General features: G+C 45.0%; 1 protein-coding gene across 5 annotated transcripts in view; it reads right to left on the bottom strand.

Moving 5' to 3' along the window:
• Positions 1 to 14,527, bottom strand: part of Thrb (thyroid hormone receptor beta) — a 337,372-nt gene that overhangs the window by 32,320 nt on the left and 290,525 nt on the right. The window contains exon 1 of one of the 5 annotated variants that reach the window (XM_052190381.1): positions 6,793 to 7,117. The exons of the other annotated variants lie outside the window; for them this stretch is intronic. Coding sequence (XP_052046341.1) covers positions 6,793 to 7,117 — 325 coding nt within the window. Of the gene's footprint in view, positions 1 to 6,792; positions 7,118 to 14,527 lie in introns of those variants that run through there. 5 annotated transcript variants of the gene reach the window in all.

The raw sequence follows: 14,527 nt of genomic DNA, 5'->3' as shown, positions 1-14,527 counted from the left end.
CTTATGAGGTCCCATTTGTCAATTCTTGCTCTTAGAGCATACGCTATTGGTGTTCTGTTCAGAAACTTTCTCCCTGTACCGATGTCCTCAAGGGTCTTCCCCAGTTTCTTTTCTATTAGCTTCAGAGTGTCTGGCTTTATGTGGAGGTCCTTGATCCATTTGGATTTGAGCTTAGTACAAGGAGATAAGGATGGATCAATTCGCATTCTTCTGCATGCTGACCTCCAGTTGAACCAGCACCATTTGTTGAAAAGGCTATCTTTTTTCCATTGGATGTTTTCAGCCTCTTTGTCGAGGATCAAGTGGCCATAGGTGTGTGGGTTCATTTCTGGATCTTCAATCCTGTTCCATTGATCCTCCTGCCTGTCACTGTACCAATACCATGCAGTTTTTAACACTATTGCTCTGTAGTATTGCTTGAGGTCAGGGATACTGATTCCCCCAGATTTTCTTTTGTTGCTGAGAATAGTTTTAGCTATCCTGGGTTTTTTGTTGTTCCAGATGAATTTGATAATTGCTCTTTCTAACTCTGTGAAGAATTGAGTTGGGATTTTGATGGGTATTGCATTGAATCTGTATAGTGCTTTAGGCAAAATGGCCATTTTAACTATATTGATTCTACCGATCCATGAGCATGGGAGGTTTTCCCATTTTTTGAGGTCTTCTTCCATTTCCTTCTTCAGAGTCTTGAAGTTCTTGCCATACAGATCTTTCGCATGTTTTAAGAATCATTTTTTTTTTTTTGGTCACAGCTTTACTATGATATAATTCAAAGGTAACACAAGTCAGTGGCTTCTAATATACTCATAGACTGACTGTTGTAACTACCACCACTTATAAAACTTAGAATATTTTAAGTATCCCCTAAAGAAACCCTGTAAGTGCCTTTAAATGTCACCATGCCATCCCACCCATCTTCCCTATCCCTTCTGCCCCAGACCACCCTAATCTACTCTCTCGCCATTTGTCTCCTACTGACATCTCAGACATACGAGATAAATTGTAGTTGGTCTTTTGTGACTGGCTTTCGCTTAGCAGAATGTTCAAGTTTCATCCATGTTGCGGGTAACACTGATTAAACAAAAAGATTTTTGGAGGACTTAGGATAAGGAAAGCAAGAGCTTGTATCTGTTTCCTGATTGACATTCAATCCAATGCATTCCCTGTGGGGATAAACCAGAATCCTGGCTAGGGGAATTCTTTTGAGTGAGTTATGCAGTGTGGCAGGTTGTTGGAGAATGCCTGGTCCTTCCTGTCACCCTAACAGACATGCAGTAAGTGAACAACAGGACTAGATTAATCTTGGTGATAAATCTAGCACTGAAGTTTCTGCTCCTGCAGGAAGGGATACCTGGGTGTAGACACCTTTCAACCTTGACTGGTCTTCACATCAGCACAGACTACCTGCTTGGTTGGACTAGTACTGGTGCCTGCAGGAAGCATGTGTATAGAACAGGTCAGAGAGAAGATGAACCTAGAGGTGACATATGCAATCAGGCTGAGTTGGACTCTATGTCCCCACAGTGTGGGGAATGGCAGCTTTCAGGGTGTGTTCTGCTCTAGGAGATGCCATTTTAGAAGCAACTTTGGCTGTACACAGAACAAGTGCAGAGGCAGGGTGACTCTACATTATATTTAGGTATAGACACCATTGCCCGGGCAGCATGGCCCACAAGGTATAAACTGATACACAACTTATCCCCACAAGTAAAAATATCACCTATAAATGCATCAAGGTTGATTGGGAAGATACAGGCACACACAGACATATTAAAGCTGTATTAGAAAAAATGTGAGCCAAGGGCTTGTCAGATACAGTGGACCAAGAGGACTGCACCACTCTTACTTGGACCCATAGGGAGGACACAGAACAGGCATGCTCATTGCCCCACCAATCTGACCTGTCACCTTCATGTGTGCATCCTACTTAGTGTGCACATCAAGGGACTGGTAGGTAGAGGATTCCTACCCATCCATGGGGCCGTGGCTCAGGCTGGTTCTGACTCTTGATGTAGCCCTCTTGCACAGGAGTCTATCAGATCTGATCCGATGCCTCCTCTTCAATGTTCTGCCCCTTGGCTAAGCACTCCTGTGTCTCTGCAGCTGGAATCCAGCAGCTCCCAGCAGGTTCTTTAAGCTTGTGTAGCTACCTGCAGGGACTCTGTCTGCATCCATGTCAGGTGCCTGCCTCTGCCTCTAGTAAGGCCTCCATGAACTCTGTGCCCTCTTTAAGCCTTTGTACACTATAAATATCCATACAAATGACCATGGTCACAGTGAGATGTGTGATCTGAGAATTGATATTGATATTAGTAATTAAGATTAGAGTCAAAGAACTTGTGCTTTTACTGTCCATGTGAAGAACTATCTCTTCAAGTTTCCAGGCAACTGCTAAAGAAGACCAGTCACCAACTCCAGAGAACAGTTCAGCTGGACTGTGATTGATAATGCAGAAGTAACAGCTCAGAGCATAGAGGGCTGTGGGTGGGCTGAGACTCAGGGTGAGACTGCATTCCAACCCCCAGGAGAAGCTAAATTATTACTGTACGCAGTCATTTTTCCAATTCTATATTGAACTTGTACAGCTCAAACCACGGTTCAGATTTTTAATTTAAGCTCATTTCCTCATGGTATGTCTTTGTATAATTAAAAGCCTTGCAAATGGCTTAGCCTTTTCCTAACATGCTAATCCTGATTCCTTTTACATTTAATTCTTGGTATTAGGAACCAAGCTTATCGTCCTGTTAATCTTTAACCCTTGGATAAACACCACATCAATTAATTAAACCACCCATCTATCCATCTGTTCATTTCTTCAACAAGCTGCAGAACTACTACATGTAAATTTCTGAGCAAAACCTTGAGTCACTAATCACTTTAGAGACCTTTATAGATTGTTGTGATGTGCTCAGCCTCTGCAAAACTGCCCCGGAGGCTCCCACTTGGCAGACTCGTTCCTCAGGCAGCCACTATGCACCCCACAATACTCTCCAGGGCTGCATCCTGTCATTTTACCTTCTGGCTGGCTGAGCCTGTGGTGATGACACCCACAGACACTTAAGTCTAAGGCTCAACCTTCTATGCCTTGGCAGTATTGAAAGTATTGGCAGGCAGGCAAGAGATTAACACCAGAAAGGAGAAGGGCATACTGTGAGATGGCCTCTGTCCTTCTTGGGAAATCCTAGGGTAGGAAGAGACACAGAGGTTTTGGGTTATTTCTTTAATTTAGGGCCAGGCTTTGCTACCATTCATATGTACATATGTATACATACATGTACATGTATATGCACATATGTGCATATATCTACATATATGTAATGTATGTATGTATTGTGTTTGTGTGTGTGTGTGTGTGTGTGTACACATTTTTCTTCTTCTGTGGTACTTATGGTCTTATACATGCTCGGTAAGCACCGACAGCTGAATTACATATCCAGCCCTCCAGTTCCTCAGTTTTTTCTGTCACAGGCCATCACAGTAACATGTGCAGGCTTTCTTTTGAATTTCCTCTGCAGTCCAGGCTTGAACTTACGATTCTCCTGCCTCAGCCTCAAGAGTGTTGGGTCTGACAGGCTCAGCTACCACAGCTTAACATGCAAGAATTCCTGGCCGTCCTTTTTCCTTTTCTCTTTCTGGTCGCCTCAGAATCTTAATAGCCACTATAACTTTTCAATACACAATAAGAGCAGAAATATTTGAGGAGAAAATCACTAAGAAAGAAAATAGGTTGCTATGATGCATTTCACTCAGGGTTTAATTGAAAGAACACAGAGTCTACCGCGTTGGGCTCATAATAGTAAGATAAACTAAGCCAAAATGTAAAAACTATGCTGTAAAAAAAAATACAGAATCCTGCCTTCTTGCATCATATGAAGTGGTCGCCCAGCACAGCCCAAGTTACCACAGCAGAGCAGACAGCCCCACTGCCCACGAGGGAGTGCCCTGCCCAGCTTTGCACAGCCTGGCCACATGGCTGTTCAGAACAGAGTGCACTGAGACTCACGTGTGCCACGTGAAAGGCTGAGTCAGGCTCACACCCACTGTGGTAAGTGATTCCTCTTCATGTGCCCCTACATCTTAAGAAGCACAATGTGCTTTCACATTGGATTTGTTGCTGCCTGGCAGCAAGGCTGAGGCAGAGGGATAGCAGTTTTGAAGCTAGCTTGAGAGGTAAGACCTAGTCTCAAAAAAAGTGTTCCCTATGCCACAGGGAAACTGAAATTATAGCATACAGTTCCATTCTGCTCAGTGTGCGTCTTCCTCAGCCCCTCCTGTAATTGATGTAATTTTATAGGAAATGGGGTTTGGGGAGAAGAAGCCAACTCCTGGGTTTGTATTCTCACTGCGTCAGGATTTGATAACCTGTTTTGTTCTAGAGTCCCTGGCTGTGTGCTCTATAAGCCAGTGTTCTGGTGCTGGCCGTCAGGCACACTGTGGTATCATGTGGTGCTTGGGGTGCCTTAAAGCAGGGTAGTGTGCATATGCCACACCTCTGAGAATGCCAACTAAAGAAGAAAAAATAAACTCATTTAAAAGCCATGAAAGAATCCGGGCTTGTGATACTGACTAGCAGGTAGAAATACCGCTGCCAAACCTGGTGACCTGACTTTGGTTCCTAGAACCCTTGTGGTGGAAGGAGAGACCCAAGTCTTGCGAGGTGTTCTCTGACCTCCACATGCTGTAAATATATTAAGGAAAATAAAATGGCAAAAGTAAACTCAAGAACCTGTCCTTCCCTCCTTGCACAAAAGCACTGAACGAAGCTGGAACTTTACAAAAGAAAAAGTCGTCTCCTCACTGAAGTTTTATAGTCCTACAAAGCAGCAAGAAGCACAGTTATAGTTTTCATGAAAACAGACCAAAATCCAGCTGGGAAATGAGGCCTGACCCATTGAACACCTGTGTACAGTCTTAACTTTGTCTTAACGAGACACTGCTTATCTTTAACTCAGAGAAAAAATCAATAATGGATCAATATGGATAAACATGTTGGCTACGACCTCTCGTCCTAAGGCACAGCAGCTAGGTCAGTGCTACTGGGAATTAGTCAGAGGCTCGGAACGTAAGTGATGATTCGTTTAAGAATATTCGGCTGCTGTGATTTAGTGAGTCTGGCAGGTGGCCGTGGCCTTTCAGCGGCATATGGCTTTGAGAAATTACATCAATATATGCATACAATGCATCTTTTCTTCCAGTACATGCATCAAATTAATTAGTAAAGAATCCCTGCTTTTTTATTTTGTAAGCAAATATGACCCAGTGCTGGTTGAAGAGAATATATCAAAAAGATGAAAGGAAAATGAGCTCAAATGTTCTTTAGGAATTTTTAAAAATTATGAATCACCGAGACAGTGAGACAGATACCAGTGATTTCTGGGGATTCAACAACATAGTGACAGATGTGTCTGGCACGATCAGGGAGGCAGTGACAAGTTCTTCACATCCAAGCTCTGGCACTTAACTAGTGAGTGAGAGGGGCACATGCGCGTCTCCCCATCAGGGAGTGAGCTCCTTGTAATAAATGGGAAGTTCTGAGGTCCTTCAGGATGATGTGACTCTCACTGAGAACCGAGGACTCTGAACACAGCCCAGACTTAGTGCTTCCACCCAACGCTGCAGACTCGGGCTCTCACTGAAGTCAGACTTCAATGGCGGCTGAGCGCACTTGCTTTATGGGTACAGACACAGGGGCTACTTAGAAATAAGAAGCTCAGAGGGAAAAGAAGGGGCAAAACAGAGGGGGATAATATGAAAGAGACTGTTCCAAGCAACACCAAACATCAAAATGTAAAACCACAAAAAAGCAAATGTTATCTTTTATAAAAACTGTAATTAAATATTACTGTATTACATGTAAGATTAATTTCACAGGAATGCTTGCCTTTGGAGACTAAAGGGCACTATGCAAATTAGAGCAACCCAGGAATTTTGTTCCTTGCACAGATCCTACACATCATACTTAGAATCAAGAAGTTTCTGGAATATCTATTACAGAATTTAAACTCTTCAGAAGTCGCAGCTGAGTTCCACATGAGGTACCTGTTTGGTCTCTTTGATCTTTTGGTAACAGGAGACATGTCTTTTTGATAAAAAATTAAGAGCTATGCTCTTAATGAATAAAATGAATAAATATTGAATTTCTTTTAATATTGGCTATTTTGAAAAATATCTCACTTGCTTTTATATAATGATTTTATTCTTCATGTTTGAGGTCTGTTAAATTTTAGGGAGCAGTGTCTCAGTGAAGCGGGTCCGTTTCTGTTTCACTTTGGCATTCTAACAGTGTGACACAGTTATACAAACTTCTTTTCTACATGTGTTAGTGAGTACATCAAAATGAACATTCGCAAACCATAACATGTTCAACATCGCAGTGCCTGTGAGAAAGCCTTAGACCATTTGACTAGGTAATGAAAATGAGCTCTCAGTAGGAGAAGCCAAGTGAATCTGTGGTTGCAATTGCGATCTGCCTCCCCACTATCCCACCAAGGGAATCTCTTGACATATATATATATATATATTGATATATATATATATATACGTTGGGCAGCATGCATCTCCACCCATACGTGCCTTTTAAGGCTCTAACAAACAGCTCTCTGTAGCTGTCGCATAAAGAGAAAGCAGGCGTCTGCTAATTTCTGTGTTCACCAGAACCCTCACTCATTCAGCAACCTTTCTTACTGCTGATTTTAATTTCAAATCTCCAGTGCTCAAATGCAAAGATTCAAGGAAGCCGGTGCAATAAAACTTTAGAATGAAACGGAAAGCAAGAGAAGTCAGAGTCCCTACCTTTTTTTTGTGACTGCGGTGACGACTGCACTTGAGGAAAAGGTTTCTCTTCAGGGAGATGTGCAGGCTGGCTGTACTGACTGAGGGCCATGTCCAAGCCAGAGTCCTTGCTTTTAAACAGGTTTCCAGGGTAACTACAGGTATAAGGCTGATTCACTGCCCAGGCCTGTTCCATATATATGCTGCTACCGGGCACGGCTTGGCCATCGCGGCCACTGAGAGCCGGACTGTCTTCCAGATATGCGAGGCAGTCAGTGACCTGCATGTGGCAGTGGCTGCCGACAGCGGGGCACACGCCGTGCACCTCTGGCACACAGTAGTTCATTCTGTTATCCAGGTGCAGTTTCTACTTTACATATACACACGCTCTAAGCGTGCATTTGCCAGGCCCCTGCACCATGGAGCAGTGCATATACTCGGGGAGCATGCATCCATACACATGAAGCCGAGAGGAGATGAATAAACACCACCAGTCCAGCAGCAGCCTAGCCTGCCTCACTTCAGAGTGGCACCGACGTGCTGAGACCCTGCTTCAACGCTGCATCTTCGAGCTCTCCTGCTGTCCCGCTGCAGTGAAGAACAGACTTAGAGCTATTAAAGGTCTTAAGCTGTGGATGCAGCTTATTACTGGGGAAGGTGGCAGGCAGGTAGAAATGGTCTCTACGTGGCCGAGACAGTGGCAGCGCAAAGGCGCCCATTATGCTGGGGCCGGGAAGTTCATTCTAGATACAGGTTTTAACCTCTTTCAACATAATTAGGAAATGATTATTCATTACTGCCCTTATGGTTGGTGACTTAAGCATTAAACATTAGACATCTTAGAATATATCCTCATGTATGCGGACAATCCTAAAATCAATAATCTAGTTTCTTAGTGTGAACCAGAAAAAAATCCACTAGTAATGAGCCACTTAGGCAATGGGCTCCGAGACAGTAATCTAGCTGTTTAAACGTCAGTGTGTGAGTCCATCACTGAGTGATGGACAGGCTCTGAGACAGTAATCTAGCTGTTTAAACGTCAGTGTGGGAGTCCATCACTGAGTGTCTGTCACGTTGGCTTCCAACAATCAGATCTGGCTATCATCCACTGGCCATACTTTCTTTCTTTCTTTTTTTTGAGAGTTTTTTTTAATTTATTTGATATATTTTTTATTCACATTTCAAATAATTTCCCCTTTTCTGGCTCCCCACTCCCCAAAAGTCCTATAAGCCCTCTTCCCTCCCCCTATTCCCCCATCCAATCCTTCCCACTTCCCTGTTCTGGTATTGCCCTATACTGCTGCACTGAGTCTTTCCAGAACCAGGGGCCATTCCTCCATTCCTCTTGGACATCAATTAATATGTGGATTATGTCTTGGGTATTCCACATTTCTGGCCATGCTTTCTGATGCTGGTGGAGTCCCAAGTTCTGATCTGTTCCTTGTAGCCGGGCAGTTTCTGTATTGTCAACAATGACTAACACAAGACCTAGAGATTAACTAAACATTATCCTTTGTGTTTTGTGGCCACTGAATCTGTGCTTGTGCTCAGTCTGAGGGACACCCCTTCTCAACAGTAGCTGTCATGATCTCTGTGTGCACAGCCGCACTGATCAGAAGATCCTGGCAAGTCTTGGGAATATTTTACTTCCAAATCTGCCTTTGAAATTATTTTCCAGCTTTTATGTCATTTAAGTAGTATTTATATATCTGGCATTTAAAAACAGCAATCTAAAAAGGAAAACACATTTTCTGAAAAGCTGCAACATCTTTAAATAAAGAAGTTAAGTACTGGATTAGAACATGAGTGCCTGCTAAGAGCATTATGAACAGTTTTCTTGAATGTATGCATTACATGCAATCAGGACGTGTGTTTATGTGTTCTAGATCATGACATCAAGCTGTGGGTTTGAGGAAACTTTTAGACGCTGTCAGGTGGGAGCCACAGGCAGTGATGTTTGCATTTGAATTCCTGATGGTGCTCAGACCTTCTGTCACTTCTCTCCTGAGGACCCCCAGTTCACGGTGATAAGACCATTACTTTATATATGTTGTTCCAGTCATAACCATGACATGGAATTAAGTGACAGGATCACATACAGTAGGAAGAGGAGGCCGAAGTATTACACAATGACTCAGTAAACTGCCTGTGAATTACAACCCAAAAATGGAGGTGGCAGATACAGACAAGGTTTACTTCTGGGTCATGGTCCGTGGCACTAGGGAAGACTGGTCACTAGATGTACAGAGCCACGGGGCTCGATGTTACTAGATGTACAGAGCTGCACAGTTTGTGAATGATGACATTTTCATCAATGTCGTAAAGGGCGACTGACTTGCTGATAAGCAAAAGATGAGTTAAAACCAGAGAGGAAACCCAGGCTGACCCAGATAGGTGGGTCCACATTAGACTCCTTGGAAAACCACAATCTATCCATAAAATAGAAAATTAGTAAAGGAATGCTCTCCAACTGTTATACTTGAATCTGGAAAAACAGAACTTTGATAATTCTGAACAGTCAAGAGTTACAGTTTCCATGAGGAACCAGGAACACAGCTAGCACTTTGACAGAGTTTTACACTCTGATTAAAACAAATTGATTTATTTGCAAGCATCTTTATGAACACATTACATGCCATGTTTCTGCCTTCTGAAAACGTCAAAACATCTCACCAGAAGCAATGACTATTTTCAGCCAACTCCAGGAAAGAGGATTCAACCCTTCTGTTTGCTCTCTGATCCCATTTATTTATCTCAAATATCTCAAATCAAATCTTAAATTTAACCTGTCAGTACTCTTTCCTGGCAGTTACATGCACCTCTTCTACTGGGAGGTGTACACCATATCTCTGATTTTGTGGTTGTATCCAGCACACTATCTGTCTCTCTCTGCTTTACTGACAACATAGATTCAAACCATTTCTTGTTTTCTCCCACTGAAAGGCAAACTTTCAACATTTTTTCCTAAAGGAATGGTTAAAATCACAGTGCTTAGAAGGTCTCCGAGTGTCCAGGAAAGGCTCGCTATAATCAGACAGACACACTGAGGGAGGGTATGGGAAACAGCCCCGGGGGCCTCCCCCTCCCACTACTTTCTAGAGTCTGGCTTCATATTGAAACCCCCCTGTAGTTTGATTGAATTCTCTTTGTGACCTTTGACTAGGAAAAGACTCCTCTCCTTATCCGTCTTTTTAAACCAGTTTTTGTGGTTATTATTTTTAGTTAGTAAGTGAACTGAGCACTTTTATTGTATGCTCCTGACATCTGTTAGGCTCTCTTGGTCACACACCCCATGTCCTTCCCCAGTCTCCCCTCCCAAGTCTTGCCAGTTTTTCTGCTTCTGTTTCCAGGCCACATGTGTGCCCCTCCCTCCCCCTCACTGGGGGCCCCTTCTTGCCTGCTTTCTTCTTCTACTGCACCCCACACACTGTCTTTAATTATGTGCATATGCTGTGCGTGTGTGAGTGCCGGTGCCTGCTGTGGAGGTCAGAGCAGTCAGGTTCCCTGGGAGCTGGAGTTTCAGGTGGGAGTTGTGAGGTTCGGAAAGCAGGTGCTGGAAGTTAGACTGGGGTCCTCTGCAAGAACGGTAAGCACTTCTAACCACTGAGCTGCCTCTCCAGCCTCTTAGTGTAATGCATATGTTTTACAAGCATCAGAACTAGGCTCTTGTGAATGCTGTTCTCACAACATGTGGGGACACTCTTATAAAGATGCTGGTGACTGTAGCTGGTGGCAGCAGAACTGGCTAAGTCGCACTGAACAGGAAGCAGCGGCACCAGTTACTGGGTATAGACTGGGATTGTCTGCCTGTGAAATGACGTAGCAGTCTGCCCCAGCCAGGTGTTATGATTCAGGTAATGCTTTACTGAGGATTCTTAAACTAGCTATTCAGTTTCTATAGCTATTGTGCTTGAGAAACAAGTTATCTGACCCACAGTGCATCACACTGTGTGCAATAGACTGGGGAGAACTTTCACAGTAACCACCAGAAGTATGTTAGTCCATGGTTTATTATGCAAGTGCGCCTTTCTCTGTAGGTGGAAAGAAATAGGATCAAAGGGCAGGACGAATCCCTTAGGTTAGGAAACCTCTGCAGGCAGGCAGCAGACCCTCAAGGGCTCTCAAGGAGGACAGGGGCTGCTGCTCTCCCTCCCCATGTCTTTCCCTTTATTTTAAATGGTGTTCCCAAATGCATTTGCACATGTCAGTCAACTGAGAAACATTTAAACTTTGATATCCATGTGTCCGTGTAGAAAACCCGATTCTGTCAACACTGGCGAAACCTCAGCACCAAGAACGCTGAGACAGTTTCATGGCGAGTCCCCGGCTGGTCTCTAGCTCATGGTTTTCACTTGGTCTCCTGAGGGCTGGGATTCCAGTGTGTGATCCTCAAGATCCTCTGCCTTCTACCCCAAGCTGGCATTGCCTCCTTTGAGTTCCAAGGCATAGGGAAGGACACACCAGGAAGGAACAAAGTTAAAGTGCCCTGCATTTCACAACTGAACATAAGGAACATCTCTCCCATGGACCACAGCCAGAGGAGGATGCTTATGAGCTGGCCTTGGGCAGAAAACGCAAGCTGTGACGTGGCCAGGGACAGAAGAGGCCATCTGTAAGCCACTCGCAGAAGAGGCCACCGTAAGCTGGCCAGTAACAGAAGATGCTACCTGTGAACTGGCTTTTTAAAAAAGTGTGTAGATCTCAGGACTGAACAGACTGCACAGAAGCCGTCACCACTGACTGCAATGGCACATCCTGAGAGGGATCCACTCATCTGACTGGGACTCCTGCCTTCTGCTCTAAGGACAGAGCTTGCTTTCTGCTGGAGTGGTAGATACTCTAAGTCCTGTTTGTGCATTTGGTCCCTCGGGGAAAATCACACTTGCCAGTCTTTCGTGGAAGTTTCTAAAATTCTGGCTAATGTTTTGTGTGATAGAGTGGTGTAAACAATCTGTAGGAAACTTCAAACCCAGCATCACAGGGATCAGGGGTGTGGCATTCACTCCTTTGTCCTATCTAACTTCTTTCAACAATCTGCATGATGACCAGAGTCTAAGGTCCTGCTTTCCTCATGGAGGATGGTGGGTAAATGGCAGGAAGCTCTCCAGGTTGTTAGAGTGCACAACACTGCGTATTGCACTGTACTGACAACTTCTAAATATTTTTCTCATGAGAGAAATAGACTGTCATAGTTTCTTTTTTAGAGATTAGGGAATTTACTTGAGTAAAACACAACAGTGGTGGATGCAGTCCGAGGCAGGGGCCCACACACGGCAGCAGTGCCTGTCATTATATGGCGGAAGGGCTGGAGCTCCACACTTGTCTGCACAGTCTACACTTTCAGTCCAGGTCACTGGGCAGAACGTGTGCTAAATGCAGCACCCCATCGTCTCACTGATACATTTTTATTAGAATTGAGCTATGCTTCAGAACAATAATTGTACCATTCAGATATCTCCCACTCTCTAGAACCCTGTGGTCTGGTGTCCTCTGTCTTCTGCTCTCAGGACCACCATCCATCTAGGGTTCTAAGCCAACAACCATCTACTTCCTTGACAGATACCTTCCCCTCACTACCTATGCCCAACCCTCTAGCAGGTGTGCCGACTCTTCTAGATTTTTCTTTCTTGACCTGGCTCCTGGAATGATGTTTAAAAATAGCTGACCAGGTCCTCCATGGCCCTGTGTTGGCCACTTACTGCACTTAGAATGAAGCTACTGCCCTCAGCACTGGACTCCCTATGCCCTTACCACCACCTCCTCCTCCTCCTCCTCTTCCTCCTCCCTCCCTCTCCCTCCTCCCCCTCCTCCCCCCCCTCTCTCCTTCTCCCTCTCTCTCTCACATTGCCTTGGCTCCTGCCCAGTGTTCTTGTCCTGTGGCACTCCAAGCTCTCTCCAGCTTCAAGGACACTTTATTTGTTTTCTTCCTCTGCTCCTCATAGAGTAAGTGTCACTTGCTCTGACTCTGGAAGTTCCTGCTTCTGTTCTGAGCCTGAAGGCCCATGGCCGCTACTGAAGACTCAATACTGGCTCTCAGCTAGAGTAGGGAGGACCCCCGTGTACCAAGACCTGTTCTTATTTTTTTCAAAGATATTGTGTTAGTCAGGCGTGTACATACCTTTAATCCCAGCACTTAGGAAGCAGAGACAGGTGTGTCTCTGTGAGTTCAGGGCCATCCTGCTCTACATAGCAAGTTCCAGGTCAGTTAGAACCACATAGAGTGATGTTTCAAAAGACTACAGATGAAATTTTATATTTTTTTTCAACTCGTGCATTTTCTTGGATGTGGAGTGCTCATGACAGAAGGCTGTCTTCCAATATCCTCACACTCTAGTGCTAGAGAACAGAAACATATCTGCTCATCAAGCCTCAGCTGATTTCTGGGTTCTGAATAGCTACCACCACTGTCCTCAGATACATTGTAAAATAGCTAGGACATGCCCTGTCTGGAGGGGATTGAATAGGTTGACTTTATGAAGGTAAACAGGTGGGTCATAATGAGGAGAATTTTGAGCTCTTGTGAGAATACTCTAAGAAAATAAGAGTCTTATGGCCTCAGTTTCTTCAAAACACAGACTTGCTCTTGGGACATGCCCTCGTGCTCCTACCAGGTGTGGAGGGTAGGAGCGAGTTTGCTTCAATGAAAAGGCCTTTCCCCCATATGTGGCTTGTCCTTGGGGCTGTATACAGCTTGAAATCAGGACAACTTTAAATTGTCTGAGGCTCTGAGTAAAGTTGCCTTTTGAGGTGGTGGCCCACCTCATTTGCCAGTGACATTCTCGAAGATCCCACGGCCTCTACACTGGTGACAGGACCAGTCTCTTCTGAATATGGAAAGAACAGAATGGTAGGTGAAATGTTTTGGGAGGCGGGCAGCTGTAGTGATTCCCTGCACTTTCTGAGCACACTTACTTGGTCTCTGACTTTGGCTCATGGCTTTTGAAATTTAGGGCATTTGAAGGTGGGTATAATAGCCTGTGCCTGTGGTTCCAGCACAGGGTGGCTGAGGCAGGGTGAGTGATTGAGCCCATATGATGAAGTCCAGCCCGGGCAGCACATTGTGACCATAAGAAAGAAGAGGGGGAGAAGTTGGGAGAGGAGGAGTAACAAGAAGGGGAGAGGTGGATGGACAGAGGCTTCCAGGAGACCTGACTGCAAAACTACAAAGTCCCTGAGAACACTCACTCCAGCTGGGGAGCAGCTCAGTTGGGAGACTGAGTCTTATCACGAATAACAACCACACACCCACCCCTCCCCCCACTGCCCACATGCACACCACACACACCACAGATACACACAGCACACACACACACATCCCCCTCCCATACATCCCCCACCCATCCTCCCATGTGCACAACCACACACACCACAGATACACACAGCACACACACATCCCTCTCCCATACATCCCCCACCCATCCTCCCACATGTACAACCACACCCCCCACCCATCCCCCATCCCCCCATGCACAACCACACACACCACAAATACACACAGCACACACACAGCACACACACAGCACACACACACCCCTCCCCCATCCCCCATCCCCCACCCTTCCTACCCCCCATGCACAACCACACACACCACAGATACACACAGCACACACACACATCCCCTCCCACCCATCCCCCCATGCACAACCACACACACCACAGATACACACAGCACACACATAGCACACACACCTACCCCCTCCCACCCATACCCCCACATGCATAACCACACACACCACAGATATACACAGCACACACA

The sequence above is a fragment of the Apodemus sylvaticus genome, chromosome 8, assembly GCF_947179515.1.
Source record: "Apodemus sylvaticus chromosome 8, mApoSyl1.1, whole genome shotgun sequence".
Taxonomy (NCBI): Eukaryota; Metazoa; Chordata; class Mammalia; order Rodentia; family Muridae; genus Apodemus; species Apodemus sylvaticus.
This window is presented reverse-complemented; position numbering and strand designations above follow the sequence as displayed.